This window comes from Selaginella moellendorffii, unplaced genomic scaffold (assembly GCF_000143415.4).
Source record: "Selaginella moellendorffii unplaced genomic scaffold, v1.0 SELMOscaffold_3, whole genome shotgun sequence".
In the NCBI taxonomy this organism is placed as follows: Eukaryota; Viridiplantae; Streptophyta; class Lycopodiopsida; order Selaginellales; family Selaginellaceae; genus Selaginella; species Selaginella moellendorffii.
The window spans coordinates 2,888,564-2,913,978 of NW_003314264.1; the positions used below are offsets into that span (position 1 = coordinate 2,888,564).

The 25,415-nt window shown below is 43.8% G+C and overlaps 7 protein-coding genes across 7 annotated transcripts; 6 read left to right on the plus strand and 1 right to left on the minus strand.

Moving 5' to 3' along the window:
* Nucleotides 1–1,293: 1,293 nt before the first annotated feature.
* LOC9643569 (fatty acyl-CoA reductase 2) lies at nt 1,294–3,434 on the plus strand. The gene is made up of 10 exons (XM_024668441.1): nt 1,294–1,399; nt 1,463–1,566; nt 1,628–1,827; nt 1,886–1,986; nt 2,037–2,253; nt 2,354–2,515; nt 2,569–2,650; nt 2,711–2,980; nt 3,050–3,177; nt 3,226–3,434. Exons 1-10 carry the CDS (start codon nt 1,315–1,317, stop codon nt 3,392–3,394), a joined length of 1,518 nt encoding a protein of 505 aa, XP_024524209.1. The 5' UTR covers nt 1,294–1,314; the 3' UTR covers nt 3,395–3,434.
* Nucleotides 3,435–3,447: 13 nt separating this feature from the next.
* On the plus strand, nt 3,448–5,807 carry LOC9643570 (protein misato homolog 1). Its single transcript, XM_024668438.1, has 9 exons — nt 3,448–3,552; nt 3,833–3,934; nt 3,999–4,044; nt 4,102–4,183; nt 4,233–4,557; nt 4,608–4,839; nt 4,894–5,100; nt 5,165–5,275; nt 5,325–5,807. The coding sequence occupies exons 1-9, from the start codon at nt 3,481–3,483 to the stop codon at nt 5,747–5,749; spliced, it is 1,602 nt and encodes a 533-aa protein (XP_024524206.1). The 5' UTR covers nt 3,448–3,480; the 3' UTR covers nt 5,750–5,807.
* Nucleotides 5,717–6,415, minus strand: LOC112344163. Its single transcript, XM_024668443.1, has 4 exons — nt 6,312–6,415; nt 6,129–6,261; nt 6,002–6,072; nt 5,717–5,941 (listed from the first exon to the last, which is right to left on the minus strand). The coding sequence occupies exons 1-4, from the start codon at nt 6,390–6,392 to the stop codon at nt 5,795–5,797; spliced, it is 432 nt and encodes a 143-aa protein (XP_024524211.1). The 5' UTR covers nt 6,393–6,415; the 3' UTR covers nt 5,717–5,794.
* LOC9643571 (tRNA (guanine-N(7)-)-methyltransferase) lies at nt 6,402–7,276 on the plus strand. The gene has a single exon (XM_002963315.2). The coding sequence runs from the start codon at nt 6,441–6,443 to the stop codon at nt 7,200–7,202; it is 762 nt and encodes a 253-aa protein (XP_002963361.1). The 5' UTR covers nt 6,402–6,440; the 3' UTR covers nt 7,203–7,276.
* A 7-nt stretch (nt 7,277–7,283) lies between these two features.
* On the plus strand, nt 7,284–8,766 carry LOC112344162. Its single transcript, XM_024668442.1, has 8 exons — nt 7,284–7,389; nt 7,448–7,531; nt 7,597–7,702; nt 7,792–7,950; nt 8,007–8,082; nt 8,142–8,452; nt 8,507–8,587; nt 8,642–8,766. Exons 1-8 carry the CDS (start codon nt 7,327–7,329, stop codon nt 8,671–8,673), a joined length of 912 nt encoding a protein of 303 aa, XP_024524210.1. The 5' UTR covers nt 7,284–7,326; the 3' UTR covers nt 8,674–8,766.
* Nucleotides 8,767–8,865: 99 nt separating this feature from the next.
* On the plus strand, nt 8,866–10,898 carry LOC9643572 (ALA-interacting subunit 3). Its single transcript, XM_002963316.2, has 8 exons — nt 8,866–8,987; nt 9,054–9,112; nt 9,240–9,314; nt 9,370–9,489; nt 9,587–9,657; nt 9,708–10,029; nt 10,109–10,398; nt 10,450–10,898. Exons 1-8 carry the CDS (start codon nt 8,885–8,887, stop codon nt 10,586–10,588), a joined length of 1,179 nt encoding a protein of 392 aa, XP_002963362.2. The 5' UTR covers nt 8,866–8,884; the 3' UTR covers nt 10,589–10,898.
* Nucleotides 10,899–14,826: 3,928 nt separating this feature from the next.
* LOC112344189 lies at nt 14,827–16,092 on the plus strand. The gene is made up of 2 exons (XM_024668490.1): nt 14,827–15,534; nt 15,682–16,092. Exons 1-2 carry the CDS (start codon nt 14,827–14,829, stop codon nt 16,090–16,092), a joined length of 1,119 nt encoding a protein of 372 aa, XP_024524258.1.
* Nucleotides 16,093–25,415: the final 9,323 nt, after the last annotated feature.

The window sequence follows — 25,415 nt, forward strand, 5'->3', positions numbered from 1 at the left end:
TGCTAATTGTAATAGTTTTGTTGTTTAAAGGTTTTGTAATATTTGATTTCATGTAGAAATGATAGAAATGTTGTTCATTATGTATTGCATAGCTTATCAAATTTTATGGTTAGAATTTTCTTATTAAATATAAATATTTTTATTTTAAAAAAATAATTTATATATACAATCACATATTCATTGTCATAAAATATAAATCAATTGACAAGTTAGGTTAAAATCCATACAAAACTTCCGAAAATAATAGGGGCAGTTTTAATATTCATAAAAAATAACACTTGAAAAACTTTGAAATAGCACTTTAATAATTACATAAAAATACATAAAATGCCAAAGTAGACCAATCATTAGAGAATTTACATCATTTCCAAATAAAACATTAAAATAAAACAAACTCGGGATTTGACAAAGTAATAATATTTAAATATCTATCTTAATTGTCTTATTATCTTATCCATATAATACTAAAGGAGCCTGTAATTGGTCGCTGTTCGACTACGGTGCTGAGTTTGACTGCCTTGAGACCGGGATCCAGTGTCTGGATTCTGGTAGAGAGAGAAAATGAAATATTTTCGCTTAGGCAATTCCAAACAAAAGCCTCTGGGTTCAACTTCTAGAAAAAAAATCCGAGTTGCGAGCTCCTCTAACACAAAGAAGTATGCATTTTGTGCATAATTTCGCATAACACCCATACACGCTCTTGGGGCGCTCCGAGTCCTTCCGCCCATGGAAAGAATGTGGCCGATTCCATTCCATCCCATCAATAAGACGCCCGAACTTTTGCCATTTTTATAACGCGGGATTTTGGGTTGGAATCAGTTGAGAGAGTTGGAGCTTTTTGAGCTGCTGACTTCTCCAAATTCTCGACTCTCGAGGCTGAGCATGGGTTGCATCACGCAGCTGGTCCCACAATTTTCTCCATCTTCTTCTTCGTCTTTCTCGTGCTCGATCCTCCGCCATTCTTCCAAGCCGGTTTCAGGCGGGAAGAGAAATTCTGCCAAGTTGGTCACTGCAAACTCAGCCCCGCGATCGCGATCCTCGTTGCTGCAAACGCGGAGACAACATAAACAACCCAGGAGGCCTCGCCTGAGAATGGAAGCGAGCGAACATCCAGCAGCAGCTACAGCAGCCTCCCACCAGGAAAAGCCGAGGAGTTCATCCAGCAACCGGAACGCAAAGCTTGTCATCAATGGAGATGGCGGCCAAGCTAGCCAAGAATCGCCGTCGTCGACCACGACGATCACTGCTAACATGATGAGCGCATTCCCGTCCTGGGTGCCGGAGGGATCATCGTCGCTGATTGGGAGCGAGAATATGGACAGGGAAGGGCTGGGGATCAAGCATTTCCTCAAGGACAAAAACATCCTCATCACCGGTGCTACTGGCTTCCTCGCCAAAGGTTCAAACTTCCTGAGCCACTTCTTTAGATTTTTCTCAATTTTTCTTTTTTTTTTTGTCATAGTTCTCGTGGAGAAGATTCTAAGAACACAACCCGACGTCGGCCATCTCTTCCTCCTCATCAACGCAAAGTCGAGTCAGAGTGCCAGCGAGAGACTCCGAAAAGAAGTATAGTACAAAAACTTTATTTGTGATGGACGCTCCATTGGTTTTGACATCGTAAATGCAGGTCCAATGCTCGAGGCTATTCCAAGTGCTCCAGGACAAGCACGGGGACGAGTACGAAGATTTCATCCAGGCCAAGCTTACTGCGGTCGCCGGGAATGTGGCCAAGGAGGACGTCGGGATCGACAAGGATGTTGCGCAAGCTCTGGCCAGCGAAATCGACGTCATAGTAAACTCGGCCGCGACCACCAATTTCATAGAAAGGTAGAGCGATATTTTCCTATTTTTCTCTTCTCAAGAGGGGTTATCTCTTCTCTCCAAGGTACGACACTGCTTTGGATATCAACACAAAAGGTCCCTTCCATCTCCTCGAGTTCGCCAAGAGGTGCCATCGCCTCAAGCTTTTTCTTCACGTATCCACAGGTAAGATAAACAAAAGAAGAAGAAAACAAGGATGATCTTTGTTTTCGCAGCCTATGTCAATGGGAAGCGCGTTGGGCGAGCTCTGGAGAAACCGTTTCGAATGGACGAGAGCATTGCGCGGGAGAGCTTGGGCAACGAGAGCGCCCCATTGCTGAGCGTGGCCCAGGAGATCGAGTCCGTGTGCAAGCTGTCGTCGTTGGCTCCGGCCCACGACAAAGACGAGGTTGCCCAGCAAACCGCCTTCATGAAAGAGCTCGGGCTCAAGAGGTCGGTCCAATCATAAAACTCCCGACTCTTTTCTTACGTTTCTTTCGCGAAAGCTTTCTAGTTTTGCAAGGCTGACTTAAGTTTTCTGTGCTGCCCACAGGGCAGCTTTACATGGATGGCAAGACACTTACGTCTTCACAAAAGCCATGGGAGAAATGCTCGTCTGTGAGAACCGCCAAGACGTGCCAGTGGTGATAGTAAGGCCGACGGTGGTCGAGGGAACTTTCAACCAGCCCTTCTCGGGATGGATGGAAGGCATCCGGTAAGCCTTTCGCTTTTTCCATGTAGAATCCGTCACACTCTTCCCTCTTCAAGCATGATGGATCCCATACTGCTAACTTACGGCAAAGGTCAGACGTCGAGCTTCTACGTTGATCCAAACGGAGTTCTCGACGTGGTAAGTTCGTCCAAGTTCCTACTTTGCTTTGCTGGAAAAACTTGCGTGGAATTTGGCAAGGTTCCCGCGGACATGGTCGTCAACACGATCCTGGCGAGCATGGCCAAGCACGCAGGCAAGAAAGGCTGCCTCAACGTCTACCAGGTGGGATCATCCGTCGTGAACCCGCTAACGTTTGACAAGCTCGCAAAGTACACGTACGAGCACTTTCGATCGCAGCCTTTCGTTGATCAGAAGGGGAACCCCGTCATGATCCCAAAGATGACCTTCATCACCAACAAATACACCTTGTTCCTCTACAACTACTTGCAGTTCAATCTTCCCGTTCTAGTAAGCCGAGCTCTAGACTCTTCGTTTTTCCATGGATTTTGACGCTGGTTTCTTCGTTTGCTGCCGCAGATCTCCAGGTTGTTTCCATGGTTCCAACGGGAGGACACTCAAAGACGGCTGAAATACCTCTCGTATGCCTCGCAGAGAGTGAACCAGCTGATCGATACGTACGCGGCGTACACATTCTACAAAGGAAGGTGATCTTCGTCTTCTCTTTGCTCGTCTAGCTGAATCGCAGCTCGCAGATTCGACATCTCCAATCTGGAGAGGCTGTACAAGGAGCTATCGGCCGAGGAGCGCGACGAGTTTGGGTTCGCGGTGTGGAGCATCGATTGGGACAAGTACATAAAAGACGTCCATCTCCCGGGCCTCAGGAAGTACACGCTCGATGGAAACACCGCGTTTCGTCTATGATCCATCTCCTCTCAATGCTGAATAAAGGATGATTCTTTTGTCCAAATTTTCATTCTAAGATTAGGGTTTAGGGTTTATGCGCAGCGATGCGGGAGATTGCGACTCTACAGATTGGCGCTTACGCGAATTTCGTTGGCGCGCATTTCTGGAACTTCCAGGTTCGTGATCGGCTTGCATCGATCTGGGTTCTCGAGAGCTAGCCCTAGGCCGAGCGATGACCTCGGTAGCAAACAGAGGCAGCGTGGTATTCCGCGAGAGAGGTTTCAACGCGGCGCACGATTTCGTGTGATGGGCTTAGATCGAAGCGGCGGGCGAGTCTTGTTGGTGGAATGTGAAGTCACATTGCATTGACGACATGCCTCACATTTGCATCCATTCTTTAGCATTCTTCTTTCGATTTGTTCTTTGTTTCCTTCTCAAGTCTTGTTTGTTTCTTAGGATGAATTGCTTGGCCTCGCGGCCGACCATGAAGCAGATCCCGTGTTCCAGCGATCGGGCCTGGACATGGACGTGCTCTACCGGACTGGCGAAACTCGTCAGGTAAATCTTTTCTAGGATTTTCGTCCTGTTGTTTTTCAACTTGATACTTTCGTTTATCTACCAGGGTGTCGCGACCTATACCCCGCGACTGGTAGCGATCGATCTACGAGGTAATCTCTCTCGTGCTAGACAATGTTGTGTTATTTCTCTATACAGTGTCTATGCAGGAAGCCTAGGAGCTGTGCGCTCGTCTGGGTCGCTTTATGATGAAGGGCAAGGGGTATTGCATGGAACGCAACTTCATACTTGGTATGAGCTTTGTTTTTTCGCGGACAGGGATGACATTGTTGTAATACAGGACTGGGCCTGTGTCGTTGCACAAAGAGGAACCGCCGGAAAAGAGTGAATTTTTGAAACGGTTGGAGGCAGAAGAAGCTGGCCAGCAGTCGAACGCAACAGACGAGACGATTGTGCAGGGGCTCGATGAAAGAGTTCAATCGTGGACGGACTACTCTAAAGTACAGTTACATCCTCGCAGTGTCTACGAGATCGAGGGTGTTTGGAACACAGTGACGCCTTTCGACAGCTTTTGCCATGGGAAGGGGTTGTTTACGCAATCCTTTCGCCTTGAAGAGTTCCAAGAGCGCTTCCGGTTTGTCGTCGAAGAATGCGATCATTTGCAGGTGCTCTTTAGCTGCAAACGTTTCATGGATAATCACCAGGGTCTTTTCAGGGTGTTCAAGCTCTTGTAGATGATTCTGGAGGCTTTTCGGGAGTTGCAAGCGACATACTGACAAACTTTGAAGACGAGTACGGGGGCATACCTTTCATGCTCTTCACGGTTCGGCCTCCCGAGGAGGAACCGCGTCCTGTCGTACGCTCGCTCCATGATGCTTTTTCGTTTGCGTCTTTATCATCGATTGGAGACATCGTCGTTCCTCTTGGTCTTCCTCAGCTATCTCGAAGTAAGTATCAAGGGATGCTTATTTCTTGCGCTTAACATTTTTTGTGTTCTTCAGGTGCGTTTGCGAGACACTTGACGATTGACGATGCAAAGGTTTTCCAGACAAGCGCTGTTTATGCGGGAGCTTTACATAATGCGACTCTTCCGTTCAGGATGCTGGCTTCCTCTACACAGGCTGGAGGCTGTGATATGGGAGTTCTAGTGAAGGGCCTCACGTACGCCACCAGGAACGTTGCTAATCTATCCGCTGCCTTGCCTTCAGGTATGTCATCGGTTTTTAAGAAAGATCTGCGAGAACCTTTGGTTTTTTTTCTCTCCGTCTGTAGATGGCATTACAAGAGGCTTGGATTTGTCAGCTCTCACTCCGGAGGTTGCACTAGCTTCTTCACAGGACTACGCTGCAGAAAGCTATGTCATACAAGGTGCTCGCCTCGCAGGTATGACAAGCTTATAATCTAATAGATCTTTCTGATACGCTGAAAGCAGGATCCAAAGGACTTGCTACTGTTACCGATGTCATGAAGTCCATTAACTACGAAAAGCAGAAGTTTTCAAGTCACGTCGCTTGTTCGCCATGTCCCTTGCCGGTGCCTCTTCCTTTCCCTTCCATCTTTCGCTCTTCAGTCGGCCGATATGGTGATATTATACTCGAAACTTCTCCATCGTCAGCTACGGGAAGGGGTGCCTTGGACGTTTTTAGCGTTCCAGTCGCTACGAGCTTGCGGACCGATAAGGGGATAGAACCATACTTGAGACGGCGGCTGAGCGATATCGAGCAGCTGGGATTGAAGAGACAGTCTCCTGTGCTACAAGGCTGGGATCTGGCAAGAGAAGACGTGGAGGAGTTGAGAGAAGTTCTTGCCAACACTCTTGCGAGGTACGCCGACGAGACTGAGTTTGATTCCTCGTAAGTGGATGTAGTCTACAAGTAGTGAGTTGCAAAACTTTGAAAGAGCTTATCTTTTCTTCTCTCTTTTGTTCTTACGTTTGAGAGCTTTCTTCTTCCTCGGAATTTCTAGATCGGGTTTTCTAGCCTCTTCTCGTTGTCTTTTCCTCTGGATTTTCTTTGCTTCTTCGATCGGGACTTTGAACTTTTTGACAGGCTAGAAGAGTTCCAAAGTTCTCAGTGGGAGAGAAGAAAAAAAAAAAAGAAAAAAACATACCTTGGCTCCTAGTGTCTCTGCTCTTTCCTGTTCCAGTTTCTTCTTCTCTTTCCAGTTGAGATGTGAATTCCCTGATGTGTAGCAAAACCCGTAAGAAAAGAATCGAGGAAACGATGGAAGCTCCTACCAACAATCCTCTCCACTCCCCGAAAGATACTGCTCAGATCGAAATCTCGAAGGAAGAGCTCCTCGTTTCCATCTTGCGTGGGAGGCCTCTTGGAAAAAGGGGCCTCCTTGAGCACATCCGTCGCTTTGGACGACTGCACGCAACCATTTAGAACTCGCGGGCAGCACATTTCGACACAGATACCATGAAAAGCTTGCGATTCCTCCTGTGATCGTCGCGGCTGCCCCGGCGCCTCGCCGGATCGACGAATTCTACGACCTCCATATCGCCCAGAAATTAGGGTTTCCTTGGTTTAGGGTTTATCGCAGAAGGATGGGGAAGAAGAAGGGCGCGGCGTGCGCGCACCCCAGGAAGCGATTCTACCGCGCTCGCGCCCACAGCAATCCTCTCAGCGACTCGCATTTCCCAGTTCCAGTGAGCCCCGCGCACTGCGACTGGACGGAGCACTTTCCTGTTCTAGCCGCGGCGGGCGATGGATCTGCATCAGGGCAGCAGCAGCAGCAAGTTCCCAAGGTCCGATTTGCGGACGTGGGGTGTGGATTTGGGGGCCTGCTCGTCCGCCTCTCGGATCTCTACCCGGAGACGCTGATGATCGGGATGGAGCTCCGGGACAAAGTGACCGAGTACGTCAAGGAGAGGATCGTGGCGCTGCGCAAGAACAATCCCGGTCGCTACGGGAATATCTCGGTCATCCGGACCAACGCGATGAAGTTCCTGCCCAATTACTTCGACAAGGGGCAGCTGGAGAAGATGTTCTTCCTCTTCCCGGATCCACACTTCAAGGAGAAGAATCACCGCAGGAGGATCATCAGCCAGGGATTGCTGGCCGAGTACGCGTACGTGATGGCCGAGGGGGGGATCCTCTACACCGTCACGGACGTCCAGGAGCTCGGGGAGTGGATGAAATCCAACCTCGATGCGCATCCCCTGTTTGAGAGGATCAATCTGGAGGAGCAAAGCAGCGATCCGGTGGTGGAATTTCTAGTGGCGACCTCGGAGGAGGGCCAGAAGGTCGCGAGGAATCGAGGCGACACGTTCGTCGCTGTGTACCGGAGAGTTCCATCGCCGCCATAGCCGGAAGCATATTCCCCATTTGATGCTTCTTTCGTTTTGTTAAAGGATAAAAAGTGCTCCCTATTTTTTGGGTTTCTAGGGTTCTAAGGGTTTAGGGTTTGCTAGTTTTCCTGGGCGGGAGATTATGCCGCAGCCAAAGAAGCAGGGATCGCCGGATGTGGCATCGTCTCCTCCCACCGGGGCTAGGGTGCGTGATCGCTGTGGCCGCGTTTTCTTTGTCTGATGGATTAAATTTTCCTTGGCAGTCGCCCGGTGCTGCTACGGAGCAATCGGCTCAGAGAAATGGCTCTTCCGAGGGGAGGAAAATCTCCTCCGAGGACATCCAACTGGTAAGTTTCTCAAAGCTAGATCACGTATCGATCGAGAGTGTGGGTTTCCTTTTCTTTCTTCACAGGTCCAGAATCTTATAGAGCGGTGCTTGCTACTTTACATGAATCGAAAGGAGGTTGTACACACTCTCCACGCCCAAGCAAAAGTGGAACCTGGTTTCACGAGCCTTGGTAAGCTCAAAGCCGTGCACAACGTGAGAGAAAAAAACTCCTCTTTTTTGTTTTTTTTTTCTTTTTCTGTGTTCTTTCCCTCTTTACAGTCTGGATGAAACTAGAAGAACAAAACCCCGACTTCTTCAAAGCATACTACACTAGGTTGAAATTGAAGCTGCACATTGCGACTTTTAATCATTTGTTGGACCAACAGGCCGAGCTGAGGAGGAAACTGGGTCTGCTTCCTCAAGTTTATCCATCACAAGGTGGCTTTCCTCATATATCTGCGAACTCAGTCTAAAGTTTGTTCTTTCCTCTCCAGTTTCTCAGATGATACCAACGCAGCCATCACACTTAAGACACCCGGCCTCGCAAAACTTAGAACATTCGACACACAGGTGAGCAATGCCAGCTCCATCCTGATACTGCGGTTGCTAAACTCGAGCTTGAATGGAAGGGATTCATCGGCTATGGAGCTGGCTACTGCTCCCGGCGAGCTCAACTCTACGGCAGACGTTCTCTTCTCTTTTGGGACATCGGCGGAGCTGCCAGGCATGGGGCTCGACTCCAGCTTTGTGCACCAAGAGCCACAGCCCATGGAAAGCTTGCAAAGCGATGGAGATGGAATGAGCACCCGAGACTCTCTCTCGTCGCTCTCTCAGTTGCCACGGAACTTTAGCTTGTCGGACTTGACAGCCGACTTGGGACCGAACAGCCGGTTTCCCAGGAACTTCAGTCTATCGGATCTTACGGCTGATTTAGGAGCGGGTAAGATTATCTTGTTCTCTTGAAACATAACTTTGGGGAGCTTTTACGTCGCAGATTTTGGAGCTCTAGGAAACTACACTTCACCATTTGTCTCGGACGAAGCTTATCTTCACTCTCCAAAGAGTGGGGGCTTCGGTAAGATTTTTTTGTGAGTGTGTTTTTTTTTCCTCTAATTTTCTGTGACGACAGACGAAGAACCAATGCTGGAATTTGGAGATTGATTCTTACTCTTGAATTGTACGAATGTAACATGTGTAGACCATATCATCCACCACAATTCCTGGTTTGTATAGAAAGGTTTGATTTTTTTTGTTCTCTAGAATATGCGTCTTCGCGCTCTCGCTTGAGAAGAAATTTTAGGGCTTCTTTCGCCCGGAGAGACGAGATCCTCCCGCTCTTTTTTCCAGCAATGTCGTTAGGGATTTTGTGGCGATGGAGGTGGTGAGTAGTTCCGAGAGCCCGACTTCGTCCGCGAGTACGTCCACAGCCGCGACGGCGTCTCTGCCGCCATCGTTGAAATCCAGGCGGCCGAAATGTGAGTAGTGGTGAAGTACAGAGATCACAATGTTTCTTTTGTTTTTTATTTTGTTCTTTCTTCTAGATTCTAGATTCACGCAGCAAGAGCTTCCAGCTTGCAAGCCCATGCTCACGACAGGATGGGTAAGAGCCCCTAGACTTAAATCTCGTCCTCTTTGGTGGAATTATAATCTGGTTCTTGTGTTTCTTCTTCGTTTCTCCATTTCTCGAATTCCTGGCTGATTTCTTCATTTTTTTTCTTGTCTTACAGGTGATATCGATTTTCATGGCTGTTGGTGTACTGTTTATTCCACTTGGAGCCTGCGCTTTGAATTCGTCCAAGAAGGTGAGATATATAGCTCAGTCTCCTTAGAAAAAAAAAAGTAGAAGAAAACTACCAGGTTGTGGAGATCGTCGATCAGTACGAGACTGTTTGCATCCCTTCTGCTGGAACAAAAGAAGCACGGGTCCAATACATCCAGGACATCTCCACCGCCAAAGCTTGCACTAGACAGCTCCTGGTAGGCCATTTTTTTCTTTGGATGAACACAAGCAGTAATTCACACCTCTTTTTCTTTTTTGGTTTCGTTTCAAGATCTTTCACTGCCACCGTTGTAGGTCACTAAGAACATGGCCAAGCCGATTTATGTCTACTACGAGCTTCACAACTTCTTCCAAAACCATCGGAGGTACTTGTCCTTGCCTGAGAAATCCTAGCAGGACTCATTCTTCCCTGCAGATATGTAAAGAGCAGGAGTGATCAGCAGCTTTTATATGGAAATGCAAGCGAGAGCAGCATGGCCAACTGCGATCCACAGAGGCTCATCGCTGGGAAGCCCATTGTGCCGTGCGGGCTCATCGCCTGGAGCCTGTTCAACGATACATACTCGTTCAAGCTCAACAGTGTGGCTCTCGTAATCAACAGGAAGGGCATCGCCTGGGACAGCGATCGCAAAGACAAGTTTGGTGGCAGTGTTTATCCTTCCAACTTTCCAAACAATTATCCCGCCGCTACAAACGGTAGCATCATTGGTGGAGCAAGCTTAGATCCCAATACTCCAGTAAGTAACAAACGTGAAATCTCTCCCTCTCATTCTCGTTTACATACATACTGATGCTAGATTTTTGTTTCTACTCCAGCTAAATGCGAATGAGGATCTCATTGTGTGGATGCGAACTGCAGCACTTCCGGTGTTTAGGAAGCTGTGGGGGAAGATTGAGCGCGATCTCTATGCCGGGGACTTGATCACCGTGGACATAAACAACGTCTACAATGTCTACAGCTTCCACGGTAAGAAGAAGCTGGTCTTGGCAACCACAAGCTGGCTGGGAGGCAAGAACCATTTTCTGGGAATCGCTTATCTCGTTGTTGGTGGCTTGAGCATTGCGATGGCGATGGTATTTGTAGGAATTCAGATCAAGTGTCCAAGGTATGATCTCGTGGTTTATTGCTTGTGAATGACTCGTTGTTTGGATTCCAGGCCTCTCGGTGATCCGAGCTACTTGTCATGGAACAAGAACAAGGGTCGCGACTTAAACACGAGTCCATCAGCCACTGGAGTGCACTTTGAGGTTTGCGGAACTTTCATGTTTTTAGAGGTCAAAGCTCTTTGTTCTTGATTTTCTTCCAGGAGCGGTCGCTTGCAACAGGAAATTGAGTGATTAAATCCTTTATTTGCTAGTTGTAGTAACCCAAATCTTTCTCCGTTGGAACCTTTTCGTGGTGGGGATCCGACGGTGTTGCTTGCATGAGTGAGCTAGATTGCGACGAGCGGGAAATTTGAGGCTCGATCCTCTAGAGTGAGCAATTACCACAGGTGGTTCCTTTTGCAAAGCCACTACCAGATCTATCAACTGATGGAAGTCCAGAAGGATGAATTATGCGACTTTCATGGGTCCAAATGTTGTGATGCGTAAAAGCAATTTCTTCTTCCTCATTTGCCTCCTCAGAAGTATAGGAGGGTTGATGTTTGAATGATGGTTTTAGCACAAGCTACAATAAAGAGAAAAGTAGCTTATCCATGTTGAAAGCCTATACTGATCTCCAATGTATAGAGTTTATATAGCTCAACATTACACCCACAAACAAACTCACTTTCAAACCACTATTTTATCCATGTAATGTCTTGCTCGTAAAATCACACCACTTTATTGCATTTCATCCATAGTGCTTCTTTCTCCTCACTTGCTCCAGATGATTGTTATTATTTAAGACACTTTAGTTGTTATTTATGTCATCAATCCCAATATTTTAATACATATTCAACATTGTCATATCATAAATTATAAAGTCATATAGGCTTTAACATAATGAATATATATGTTCTTAGATTATTTGTTGCAAAAACTTATCTTGAATCTCATCAAGTAACTTCTTGAATTAATAGATGGTCGTTGAGCCTAATTGAAACCCAATATATTAATAATCATTGCACATACTAGACAAAATGGCTTTTTAATATTGTTTGACTTGTATTATTTATTGTATCATGTAATAATGTTTTATGTTTGTATCCATGCCTTTTCAAACACATCAGTCATGTCATGACTTGTATAAAAAATTGTGCTCTTATACATGACTGTAAAAGAAATTAAATAGATTAACTTTACATCAATGTTATCTCATTGCATGTCATCATAAATCCATAAGAATGATTTGTGAGTGCTTGGAATATGGAAAGGGAATACAAAAAATGTGCATATCAATTAACCTAAAAACTTAGCTTATATATAAGAGCAAGTGGTCCGGATTGAAACTAATCTGACGGCTATCAAAATCCCACTATGCTAATATTAGTATATGGCATCGTAACTGTACACTTGGCCCTCACATCATTCCCTCCTCTCGAAATAATGGAAGACCATCAGGGTTCTCTTGTAGATGGGCTAGAATCTGGAGGAACGTCAGGAAGAGGCATTAGTGGATTTGTAAATGGTATTATTTGCTCTTGATCCCTTTGTATGAAGTGTTTCAACTGCTGCACATGCACAATCTCTAGAGGATCAGCCTATTAGCCATTATGCCGAACCTCATAAACTTGTAATTCAACTTGCCGTAACACCCGATACAGTCCTTTCTATTGAGCAAGGAGCCCTTTAGATAAACCACGTACTGTAAGATGGGGAAAATAGACTAATACTAAATCATCCACTTTGTACTTCGCAAGTGGACGATGATAAGAATTGTAACGCTGTTGTTGTCCAACTTGTATGCGACCTAAGTATTCAGCAGACTCTACTCAGACAAGTGGAAGAACGTTTGTCAAATATTGATCCCACGACCTAGCATTGGCAACTCATGGCAATCGCGAAGATAAACTTAACTCCGTTGGTAATATTGGATCATGGCCATATAAAAGTTTATATGGTGAAGTATCAATAGAACTCTACACCCTTGTGACATATGCATATCGAAAAGATAGCAAATAACCATCCCAATCCGAATGCTAAAAGTTCACATACTTCATGATCATTCCTTTGAACGTCCGAACGAGCCGTTCCACCAAACCGTCTGATTGTGGATGATAAGCACTCACAAAAGTGTGGCATATCCCCAACCAAGACGTCAAAACATGAAATGCCTCAGCTATAAATGTGAGACCATTATCCGAAAGAATCCGTTCCGGACAAGAATGCTGGAACACCATTTGATTGAGGAGGAAGTATCCAACAGCAATTGCAGAGGCACTAGCAAGAGCACCAACTTCCACCCAACTAGTCAAATAGTCAAAAGCAATAATAATATACTCATTGTCGGCAGTTGATCATGGAAAAGGTCCCATAAAATCAAACGCCACAAACTCAAATGGACGAGAAACTACAATTGACTCCAACCGTCCTTCTGCAGCACGAGGGGGAGTATTACAAGTTTGGCACCAAACGCTGGTACGCACCTACTGGATAACATCACGTCGCATTTCTGGCCAATAGAAAGACCTGTGTAGCTTCTCGGTCACACGACAATGTCCTATATGCCCACCTAGAACAAGAGAATCGTGGTAGGTATGGAGAAACCGTGCAATAAAAACAAAAGGCACCAGTAGCCATAAATGATCATTAGGATTTGTTCCCACAAAATAAAGAAGGCCATTTTTAAGGCAATACTAAGAATGCAAATGCTAGAATAGCAAGTTATCAACAAGTGATGCAGGATTTTCAAACCCATTTCAAAACCTTTGTATCTGTGGCTCAAGTTTTTGAGCCTCGCAAACCTTATCAAGAGAAGGTAGATCCTGCTCTACACCTTGCAGACACTGAACGTCGAGTACAACAACCGCTAATGGCACAGAATCCTTATCTAAAAAATCCATAGACACCAAAACAATAGGCTCATTAGAAACATGAAAAGAGAGTGGAGAAGAAAGAGGAGCTTGAGAAAGGGTATCAGCATCAACCATAGAACTCCCAAGGCGTTGAATAACATCAAAATCATATATCTAAAGCTTCAAAACTATCGAGTAGTATGACCAACCAGGTTCTTTTGCTTTAATAATGAAGTAATAGCAGCATGATCACCTTCAAGTAATGTTCGAGAACCATGTAAATATGCATGAAGTTTCTCAAAACCCTAAACTACAGCTAAACACTCCTTCTCTGTCATGGAGTAGTTCATTTCTACTGGTTGTAACATACGGCTTATATATGCAATAGGATGATGCTGACCAGGCACATTCGGGCTTTCTTGCATCAACACACCTCCAAAACCAATATCAGAAACATCCACATGCAAAATAAAAAGTCGAGTGTAGTTAGGATATGCCAAAATTGAAGGAGTCGTCAATAACTCTTTGCAATCCACAAATGCTCGCTCAAAATTCAAAGACCAGATGAAAGATGACGTTGATGACTTCAGCAACGCTCGCAATGGTGCAGTGTGATAAAAAAGATGATCCACAAAATAACCAAGATACTACACCTTGCCCAGGAAGCGCTACATATCATTCATACACTCTGGAGTAAAGAACTTTAGAACAGCCACAAGTTTGTCATGATCAATTTGCAAACTCTTACGAGAAATATGGTACCCAAGATAAAGTCGTATCCTTGGACCCAAACACACACTTCGACCACTTCAGCTTTAAACCAATGTCTCGTAGCCTATCCAACACTTTATAGACATCACGAATATGCTCCTCCTACATCCCCTCCGAGTGAATCAAGACATCATTAATGAAGTTAGTAGTCACCTCTGGCATATCGCAAAGAACCTCGTTCATCATCCATTGAAAAGTTGTTGAAGCATTGTTCAAACTAAACAACATCACCAAAAACTCGTACAAACTAAACGGTGTACAAAAAACAGTCTAAGGAATATCATCTTCGGCCATCAGTACTTACCAGTACCCAGAAGTAAGATCTAGCTTGGTAAACCAACAACTTAGCCCTAGACGATTCAAGAGATCAGCAGTGTGAGGCATAATTGCTAAAAAATGTGTGAAACTTAAAAAACGTAACATTTTAAACGCGTTCAGAAATGCCATTCTAAACTCCCAACGCGTTTGCACTATTTGCGAAAAAAGACAAAGGTTTCTTTAGGGTTTCTTTAGGGTTCTTGTGGTCATGACAGGATGTCGCAAATGCTAGAGCTGGAAGCATGTGATACGAGCAGAGTGGCATTGGACATGTAAGTATTGTCATGAGATTCACACTCGGGGAGCGGACTGAGTGCGAGCACATCTCGCTAGAGTTTGGGCAAGAGGTGTGAAAACATGTAAGGCAATGAGGGAGATCCCTTATGAGGTTCTTAAAAAAGCTCGCAGCAGTTTTTCCAATTTTGAGCTAGCAGACCCAACAGATGCTGATGATGGGCAACTACTGCAGCAAGCTGCACAAGGTTCAGGGGGGCCAGCAGAGCAAGCATGGAGAACTGGTCCAGTGTTGGGACAAGCAGAGTAGCGAAACACAGATCCTCGGATGGAAATTTGGTGACATTTTTTTATACTGCTTTGGCTGAGGCACTGGATGATGCTGTTGTAGAGTTCTTCTTTGCCAAGAACATCTCCTTCAACACAATCCGAAGAGACAACTTGAAGAGAATGCTGAAAGTTGCCGCAAAAGTGGGGCGTCCAGCGATTGACAACCTCATGGGATGTGAGAAGTTGCGGACAACTAAGCTACAGCGAATCTACAACAACGTTCAGAAGTGGCTTGAAGATGTGCGGCTAAGTTGGAGGATATATGGTTGTACCATTGTCACGGATGGCTGGTCTGATATTAAGAAGCGGTCTTTTATCAACTTCATGGTCAATTCTGTGAGAGGCTCAATTTTCCTGAAGGCTGTGGACAGCAAGAACGCGAAGAAAACCAGAGCATGGTTGTTTAAGCAGCTGAAACAAGTGATTGTCAAGGTTGGTGCGGAAAACGTTGTGCAGGTGGTGATGGACAATGCAAGCAACTACATGGTCATGGGGGAGCTTTTGCAACAGGAGTTTCCACAGATTGTACACATTCGCTGCATTTGCCACATTATGGACTTATTGTTCGAAGATATTGGAGCTCTGTCTTGGGTGCAGCCTTTCGTCGATGGCTGTGCGAAGATAGTTACCTTCATCACCTCAAAGCCATGGGTTCTAGCTCTTTATAGAACTTTCTGCAAATGGGACCTGATAAAGCCTATGACCACGTGGTTTGCTTATATTTTTCTCGTGATGTCTCAACTTCTGGAGACCACGAATCTTTCCGGGCTTCAAAGAATGGTGGAGTGACTTGACTAGTTTAAGAAGCCGGATGGCCTGGAGCTGCGATCTCGTGTTCTCGATGACTCGTTCTGGGAGTGGTGCGAGAATTTGTTAATTTTGCTCAGACCTTTACTTCGAGTTCTTCGGCTCGCTGATCAGGAGGGGGCGACTTCAGGCCTCATCTTTGAAGCTGTTGATCGGCTGATTGAGAAGATGGATGAAGGAGCTCAAAATGGAATTTATGCATATGAGGAAGTGGGACAAATAAAGGATTTCCTACTTGAATCACACGGTCTGAAGGAGGCAAGGTGGTATCAAATGCACAATGTCATTCATGGAGCTGCTTTTGCTTTTCATCCTCTATTTCTGGGGGATAACCCGGAGAACAACAAGCTGGACAATGAGGCATGCAAGAACTGGCTGGAGTACATGCATGTTTATAGCTGAGGTGATCTGGACTTGCAGCTGAGATTGCAGGCACAATTTGAGAGGTTTCGGCAACAGCTTAGACGGCAAATAAGGTTACCTGCTGCCAAGGATTAGGAGACCAGAAAGTTTCCAGTAACCTGGTGGAGTTCTTTTGGTTTAGAGATGCCTAATCTACGTCACATGGCTCTCCAGATTCTAAGCCAGGTTGTTTGTGCTTCTCCATGCGAGAGGAATTGGAGCTCATGGAGCTTGATACAAACAAAGTGCAGGTCCCACTTGCTTCCCAAAAATGTTGAGAAGCTGGTTTACATTCACACAAACTTGCGGCTTACTCAAAAGCTGGAGAGTGAAGGTTTGAGGATGCTAGAGATCGATATAGATAAGTTGGAGTTGGAGCCTCATTGGAAGAGGATTTTGGATTTGCAAGAAGCTTTTGAGGAACCAAATCAGGCTGCTGAGGAATTTAGCATCGATGAAGGAATGTGTAAACGACTAAATTTTCCATTCTACTTTAGTCACTTAACCACACCTTCGACCACTTGGAGGAGTCTCATTTACAACCTCCATAAGTCCAATCCAAGACTTGGGACTTGCTAGCCCCAAGAATGGCATCCATGCCACTCAACATTTGCACTTGGTCCAAGTGCTCCACGTGTCCGATCCCATGACCGACACTCAAAGGTACCACCGACATGGCAGCCCGTTACGCTAAGGCCACGCCCAATCACCTTTGCCACATTGGTAGTCCAATACCACTTGCATCACAGTCTTGGCTCTCCAAGACTAGGCAAACCATTCGTGAGTGGTCATCTTAGATCCACTCCTTAGCATCCTTAGGATGCCCACCGACAAGGGGAATAGCCTTCCCCAATATCCCTCTATCAGTCCCCACTAAGTCCCTTTCTGCCCCTGGCCGTGTTTGCCAACACTGCCACTGGATCGAGACCCACAGGCCCGACCACTAAGTCCCACGGTCCTCTGGGACTTCCTCACCACACGACTGTATCCTTAGTCACTACACCAGAGGACTACTCCTCTGCCTTTCCACAGTCTAGGCCTTCGGGACAACATTTCGGAACACCGTGGCCTTACGCAAGCCTCATGGGTACTCTCCCTGCCTTTCGCCTTTAGGTGCTCTAGCCATGGGCTTAGAGCGAGGTTCCGTTGAGCCATGACAAGTATCCAAGTAGGTAGTGCCACCCACACTTGGACTGGGAGCATCGGCCAGTCGATCTCCCGGGGGAACTAGAGCCGGCTCTTGAACACTTCACCAAGCTACCCCGCTTGTCGGTCCGTGTTCACTCTAGTCTTGGACTTCCCAGTGGGCAGCTCATCACCCAACACTAGGTCTAGCCTTCCTGGGCCAAACTGACCTTTCCTGGCCAAACTAGCTCCACTGCAGTCCTCCCCCCTACTATACTTTTGGAGCTCACCAAACCCCCCAGGGTCTGGGAGACGAACGCTTTGGGCTTTCACCCTCTCAGACTCGAACTCGGACTCGACCTCGGACTCGGACTCGGACTCGGACTTGGACTCGGATTCGGACTCGGACTCGGCCTCGGCCCCGGTCTAGGTCTCGGTCCCGATCTCGGTCTCGGTCTCGGTCCCGGTCTCGGTCTTGGTCCCGGTCTCGACTTCGGACTCCATCTCGGGTCCATCTCGAACTCCATCTCGGACTCCATCTCGGGTCCACCTCGGACTCCATCTCAGACTCCATCTCGGGTCCACCTCGGACTCCATCTCAGACTCCATCTCGGGTCCATCTCGGGTCCCATCTCGGGTCCATCTCGGACTCCATCTCGGACTCCATCTCGGGTCCACCTCGGACTCCATCTCAGACTCCATCTCGGGTCCTTCTCGGACTCCATCTCGGACTCCATCTCGGGTCCATCTCGGGTCCCATCTCGGGTCCATCTCGGGTCCATCTCGGACTCCATCTCGGGTCCATCTCGGACTCCATCTCGGGTCCATCTCGGACTCCATCTCGGACTCCATCTCGGACTCCATCTCGGGTCCATCTCGGACTCCATCTCGAGTCCATCTCAGACTCCATCTCGGACTCCATCTCGGGTCCATCTCGGGTCCATCTTGGGTCCATCTCGGACTCCATCTCGGGTCCATCTCGGGGTCCTTCTCGGGTCCACCTCGGACTCCACCTCGGGGTCCTTCTCGGACTCCACTTCGAACTCCAACTCAGGTCCATCTCGGACACTTCCACGTGTCATGTGTTGGTCCTTTTGGGTCCCTTTTTTGGAGCCTCACTTATTGCTCTCTTTGTGCTTGTTCCTCGAGCACTTCGTTGGGAGTTCCACTCCCGCTCTCGACCTTTCAAGGCGGAGCTTTTAGTCCAAACGTGTTACGCTCGTTTGGCTTTCGCTTCGGCCACTACTACGTGGCACCCTTCCAGCACCACTTTGGGGCCTAGGGATTTTGTGTCTCACAGAATGGAAGATGATTTGGAATCGGAAGACGACTAAAACGGCTTCTTCTTTCATTTGTTTTAGTATATTATTCAGTTACATTTTATAAACTTAATATCAGATTAAAGTGTCTTTAGTAAATATTAGTGTTTTCTTAATCATTTTAGGCTTTAACATGTAAACGTTGGATTGTCCTGAAAAAAATGTTTTAAATGGCGTTTAAACGTCGACACATTGGAACGTTTGCATGTCTAGTTGCAACTATGGTGTGAGGAAGAGGGTACACATCCGAGATCGTCACTTTGTTTAATAGATGATAATCGATGTAGAAATGAATACTCCCATTAAGCTTCGTCATAAGATGAGGTTCACATGCCCAAAGACTCCATGACTTCCGAAGTAGAGTGGGATCCAAAATACTCCTTCATGAGCCGGTCAACCACTGCAACATAAAGATTGTTGGAGGAATTGGAAAATGGAGCAAAGCAAGATGGAAACATAGGAGGAAGGAGTGGGGGGACAAAAGTAATGGAAGTAAAGGTAGAAGTAAAGAGACAAAGAGGTACTAAAGTGAGAGGAATGGATGAAATTTAAAGTAGGATGAGACAAGGGGGAGAAGTTTCAAAGTCACACTTGGCATAATTGCACTGCAACCAATCCATACCAAGGATGAGGTCAAAAGCTTGACTTAACACCACCCACAATGATGACAACCCAAGCTCGAGATCACCCACATGCGCCGCCTCATCTTGTGCACATGCATGTGTATGGCCATTGCCATAAAGAATAAAAACTGACTTGGCCGCACAACACAAGTGTAGAGGGCAACGTGTGGCAACAAGTTGAGCAATAGAAGATAAGCGCGAACCTATATCAACAAACACGGAGAAAATAATAGGAGACCTCTTGTTATAAAAATGAGCTTGTAAAGTAAACACTGAATGAATCGGTGCCAAGTGAACTCCTTAATGATACTCCCGAAAGAAATATGGAGGGGTCACTGACTTATTTGCACAAGTTCCCTCCATTACTTGTGTAACTCCTCATTTCCCAAATGCATCTCGATGTCCAGACCTTTTACTACAGCAGCACCAACAGGACGTTGTTGATGCTAAGGTCTCCACCTAGGAAATGGAGGTTACCAATCTGGAATGTGCTAACAACGCCGATAAGTGTGATGAACTTCATCACATGCCCAACAGCGAACATCACGGCCACGGCCATGACCACATCCTCACCCTTGTCCTTGGACTCGAGCAGCAGTAGCATCAACCCATTGGAACAAGACCAACACCCACAAGGAGTGGAGCGAAAGGACATGCAGTGAGAAGTGGAAGAGGCGACGTCTCATAATGTTATGCCAGGCAAAGAGCGTTGTCAAGGGTGGCTGGAGCAAGTGCATGCACAAGTCTAACAAGATCTTGATGAAGTGCTGGCCACAACATTCCTAGCTTGATCCGCTCCGACATATTTGGCTCCACATGAAGCAAGAGGCTTAAAAAATGAATGCCAAATTGCATCACCGACTCAGATGGTCCTTGACGAAGACAATGCAATTGCTGGAAGGCATCATCACAATTGTTGACATGTTCAAATGCATGCTTGAAGACGTCCGGGAGAACACTCTAATCCCCACAAGTGGCTGCATTCAAACCATTGTACCACTACAATGCCGTCCCTTAGAGACACATGGGAAACTCATGCAAATGCCGAGCATCATCCCAAGAATGATATGTAGCAATCACTGTGAAGTGATCAAACCAATGGTACGCATCATCCTCAGGATTCCCATGAAAGAGCTCTGGCCAAACGCAAGGATTGGCACCAAGAGCAGGAGGAGCTGTACCACATGCCGTGAATGCCACCATCAATTAAGTTTGGTTGTTCAATTACAATTGTATAGCATCAAGCAATTGCATTAACTACTACTCTGCCATGAAGATGAATGAAAAGGAAAGAGCAAAAGAAGGGAAATGAGAAAGAACTAGAAAGAAAGGGAGATTTAGACAATGGAAAAGTTATATTTAAACCAGAATCCTAAGAGGGAAGAACAAAAAAAAGGGAATGGAAAAAACTAGATCAAGACAATGCAAAAGTTAGATTTAAACCAAAATTCCAAATCCAAGCACTCCTCAGGAACAAGGAAAGGTACCCCTCGTCTCCACTAATGTGAGTGCTTGGAATATAGAAAAGGAATACAAAAAATATGCATATCAATTAGCCTAAAAACCCTAGTTTATATACAAGAGCGAGTGGTCCGAATTGAAATTAATTCAACGGTTATCAAAATCTTACTACGCTAATATTAGTATACGGCATCATAACCGTACAATTGGCCCTCATAGATTGAGTTTTATATTAGCAACTTGATCAATTGGTTATGGTTTTCTTTGATTCAATTAGAAAGAAATAATTGACTTGAAATAGCATAACTACTAAAATATGCTTAAACTACATTGATTTGTTTGACAACCAAAAATATTGTTGTGAGTGCTCTAGATATGGGATAAAAATCACTTTCAAAAAATATGTCACATATATTGCAACATTGCCATGTGTACTGCCATGTTGTCAAAAATTTAAATTGCTTCTCCAAGTATTATGCATTGAGAATCACACCAAAGCAAAAAGTTCTAGGGTTTTTCTTTCAAGTGTTATATAGTGGTGTAGGGCAAAATAATAATGTTTTGTGCTATGGTGATGCTATGCAATGTAGCAATATAACAATTTTGAAATAATAATATTATACAATATATTAGTGTTATGGTGGTGTTCTGTGGTGTAGCAATGCAACAATAGTGTTATGTGGTGTAGAAATGCAACAGTGTTAAACAGTGAGTAATAATATTGTCTCAATAAAGTAGCACTAAGATATAGGGTTTTTTGGAGAGTACTATCTTTTAGCTATTAACACAATGTCCATGAGAGTACTCTAGAGTCCAAGGAATAAGGAAAATGGTGCATACTACTACATCATCAAATTAAACAATTTCATAGCTAAATCGAGCTTCCTTTTTAATTCATCCATATGTTTTAGAGCTAAGTCAAAAATTAATTTCAAGAAAGGCTTAAGAAAAAGATACTTTTAGAGAAGAAAAAAAAATCATATTAGTAGCTGAAATTATGAAAACTAAAAAACAAGAAAAAGTGAAGTAATAAGATGCAAAAGAAACCCAAAAAATAAGAATCTATATTAGAAAAAACATTAAAAGTCATTTCCCTTTTTATTTAAATCCCAAAAAACTACTTTTCAAGCCATTTTCTTCGGTTGCTAATAATCTATCATAATTTTATACAAGTTTATGCCTTTGTGAATAAAAATTGCTAAATATGAATCTTAATTGATATTAACAAAGTTAGATTTAAGTTCTCTTTATTTTCTTATAATCCACTAATATTTCCTACAAATTCATACCTTTGTGAATAAAAATTATTAGATGTCAATCTCAATTGATATCTCACCAATTTCAACAAAGTCAAACATGAATTTTCATTAATTATTTACAATCCATCATACTTCTTTGCCTTGAAACTAAAATATAAACTCATGAATTCGAAAAGTACTCCTCAAACCCAAAGATGCTTAACTCTATATATCCTAAAACTTTTAATTGATTAAAAAAAGAGTGCACTGTTATTAATTTCCCTCTATATTTACCCTAATAGATATTACATATGTGACCGTCACCATCATTTTGTTAATGGTGACAGTGATAAAATGATGGTGGCACTATACATATAACTATCATCCATATAAAATTATGCTAGAATATTTTAAAATCAAGTTACCATTGATCAGTGTTGATTTGTCATTGATTAATGCCACATCATTCAGGTTCATGTGGGATGAATAGGGCAATGGCTGTGGTTTTTATGTAGCTGATCAGTTGATTGTTATTTATAGAAGATCTAGAAGGTGTCTTAGAAAAAATCTTGAGGACAAAAGGCTTGAAGCTACTTTTCAGTTATATTATCACATATGTTTGGTAATGTTTGCAGTTGAACTTCTTTCAAGAGGGATCTCTTCATTGGTTTTATCATTGGGTAAACAAGGGTAAAATGCAAGATCTAACAAAGTGGAGAGAGTTCTTTAGAGTTTCTGAGAAGTAGTTTATGACAATTTGCAAACTTGTTATTCCATTAATGAAGACAACACTACCTCCAAGTTTGAAAAACATTCCATCTAGATATGTTCCTATTGGTAATCAAGGTTCCATTGCTTAGCTTCAAGTGATTCTTTTGCTAATTTGGCAGAACATTTTTGTGTTTCTTCATCAACTGTCTGGAAGTATTGTCAAAAGTTCTCCAACACAACATTCCAGCATCTAGGACAATTTCTCGTGTGGCTAGTAGATCTGTCAATAGTAAAAACAGGTTTCGAGAATCTTCGTGGCTTTTCAAATTATTGTGGTGCAATTGACTGCATGCATTTAGAGGTTGAGCTTCCTAGAAATGCTTTTGCAAATGATTATTACAACAAGGAGAAAGATGACTTAATTGTCATGCAAGAAATCATGGATAGTGAAGCAAAGTTCTTAGATATTCAAGTTCGAGATCTTAAGAGTTGCAATGACATAACTATTTTGAGGAAGAGCTCAATTAAGTGCAATTCTTAACAGACTAGCAGTCTCAAGAGGCTAATACCAAGTCTATGAGTACATCATCGAAGACTCAGGATACTATGAGCTTCTAAGGTTGGTTATACCATTTCCAGGTGCAAATAGAATTGAATTGAGGGAAGCATTCAACTTTTACTTGTTGTCTTCAAAGATGGTATGTGAGAGAAGTTTTGGATTGCTTAAAGATCATTGGAGGATGTTTGTAGTTGAAGTTGAGACCATCACTTAGTTAACAATTGCCATAAAATAGCTTGCATTCTACATAACTTCATTATTGGTATAAGTGACATAGGGGAAGTAGATATTGAACTTGAGCCAGTGATTAATTGATCACAAGGCTAGTGACTGGAGTTTTTTATCGCTGCTATGGAGCTTAGAAAAATTCTCACTATTTATGTAGTAAATTTAAACAAATCCACTTAAAGGTCACGAATTGTTTTATTTAGTATGTTCAGTTATTACTAGAGTGCCACAGTTTGAAAATGGAAAGCTACAAGTATCTCTAATGTATTGATTTGCATGCCTACTGATATGTTGTACTTTGTTTGCTTCATGTCTAAAGAAGTTTGGGAATTGGATCCTACACTATAGTGATTAGAAATTTTCTTGTGGATGGATCCGAAAATGACAAGCAAGAGCAAATAAATGGTATGCAATCTTAAACAGATTGTAATTTTATTTTATTTTTTTTATTTGAAATAGGCCCAGCTGACAATTTGAGTGATGAGTTGATTGAAGACCGGATGCTAGACTAGAAGGCTTTGAGTCCAAACAACAAGCTAATTGAACACAAATTGCCAATTCATAGTATCCTCAATCACCCGTTCCTGAAATTAATTTATTTTCTGGTAAATCATCACATCTTTATCAGTTCATCATCTCTCTTGTTACTTCAGAGGTAGTGACATTATAAACTATACAAGTGAACTTCATGAATAAGAACATGAATTGACTTACCAAAGAATCAACAATTGCAAACAAAGCTTGAACTACTTGATTCACACTCTTCACCATCTGGCTATCCACAGCTAGAGTATGCTTGATAAATTCTTCTTTTTTCAAATTATGATGATAAATTTCCCTCTAGCTTTCTTCCATTGTATCAATGAAGTTCACATTGTTGTCATGTAGTGCTTCTACAAGTTGTTTTATGAGTTGCATGCAAGACTTCTTCCTTTGCCGACCTGAACTATGCTTTTCAAGATTGTTGTTATTTCTTGTCATTGCCAGAAATGATTATAAACAAAAACTACAAAATATACTTTTAAGCTCCAATTATCCAAATGGAGGTGATGGTGATTATTGTTGTGAAGCTCTTAGTGTTAGTAATGGTGATCATTGGAATGTAAGTGATGAAGACATTGATTCCTAAGTTTGTCCCTGTGAATTCACAATTTGATAGCCCTAAAGCCACTTGTCCATCATTGCATAGAGTTGATCATAGAACTTCAGTAGTAAATCAGCTTCATGACATTGCTCCATTGTCATGTTTTAGTAATTGCTTCTACTAGTAGGAACATGATGTTCATATGACTTGATTTTGTTGAACTCTTTGTAGATATACTCCCATTGAGATTGGTATTGCCCAAGCAAACAGTTGGCACCATGTGTCAAATAGTAACTGCAAACTTAGTGAATATCTAGAAGTTTGAAAAATCTAAAACTTACTTGGATACTTGCTGGCAACAAACAATTGTAGTCTTGTGCCTCTTTTAAATGTTGCCTCACTGCTATAAGAAGTTGTGCTTCTTCGCTTCATTCAAAACCAACAATTCATTCAAAGACCAATGCCCTTGATTTCCAGTTGGTTTCGGAGGCTTTAGTGGAGTGGGAGTAGTAAAATTCCCTTTACTGAATTGAGAATTATCATATAAAAACTCTTGTTAACATTGAGTGGAGAACATGATCTCTAAGTCGTTCAGCTATTACTCTCCCATTCTGCTCAACCCTAAAACCAAGAATTGACAAATCAGCAATAGTGGTGGGAGGAAATAACTACCATATCAGCATTTTAACTTGCTATTGCAAGTTTGATAGTGGTCAATTGGCTGGGCTGATTTTGAAAAACATTCAAATTGATTTTACCATCACAAGGCCACCATAAAAAAAATGACAGTGATGGTGACATGTACTAGGGCAACATCACTTTAAATTGCTAATGTGGTTGTCACAATTTGACCGTGACAGTCATATATGCAGTGTTTAATGGCCTATCTTTTAAGTTGGTTACTTTGAGAATTGTATTAGACAAGATAATGTTTAAACCTCCACCACAAACCTTGAAAAACCATCTCAATGTGAT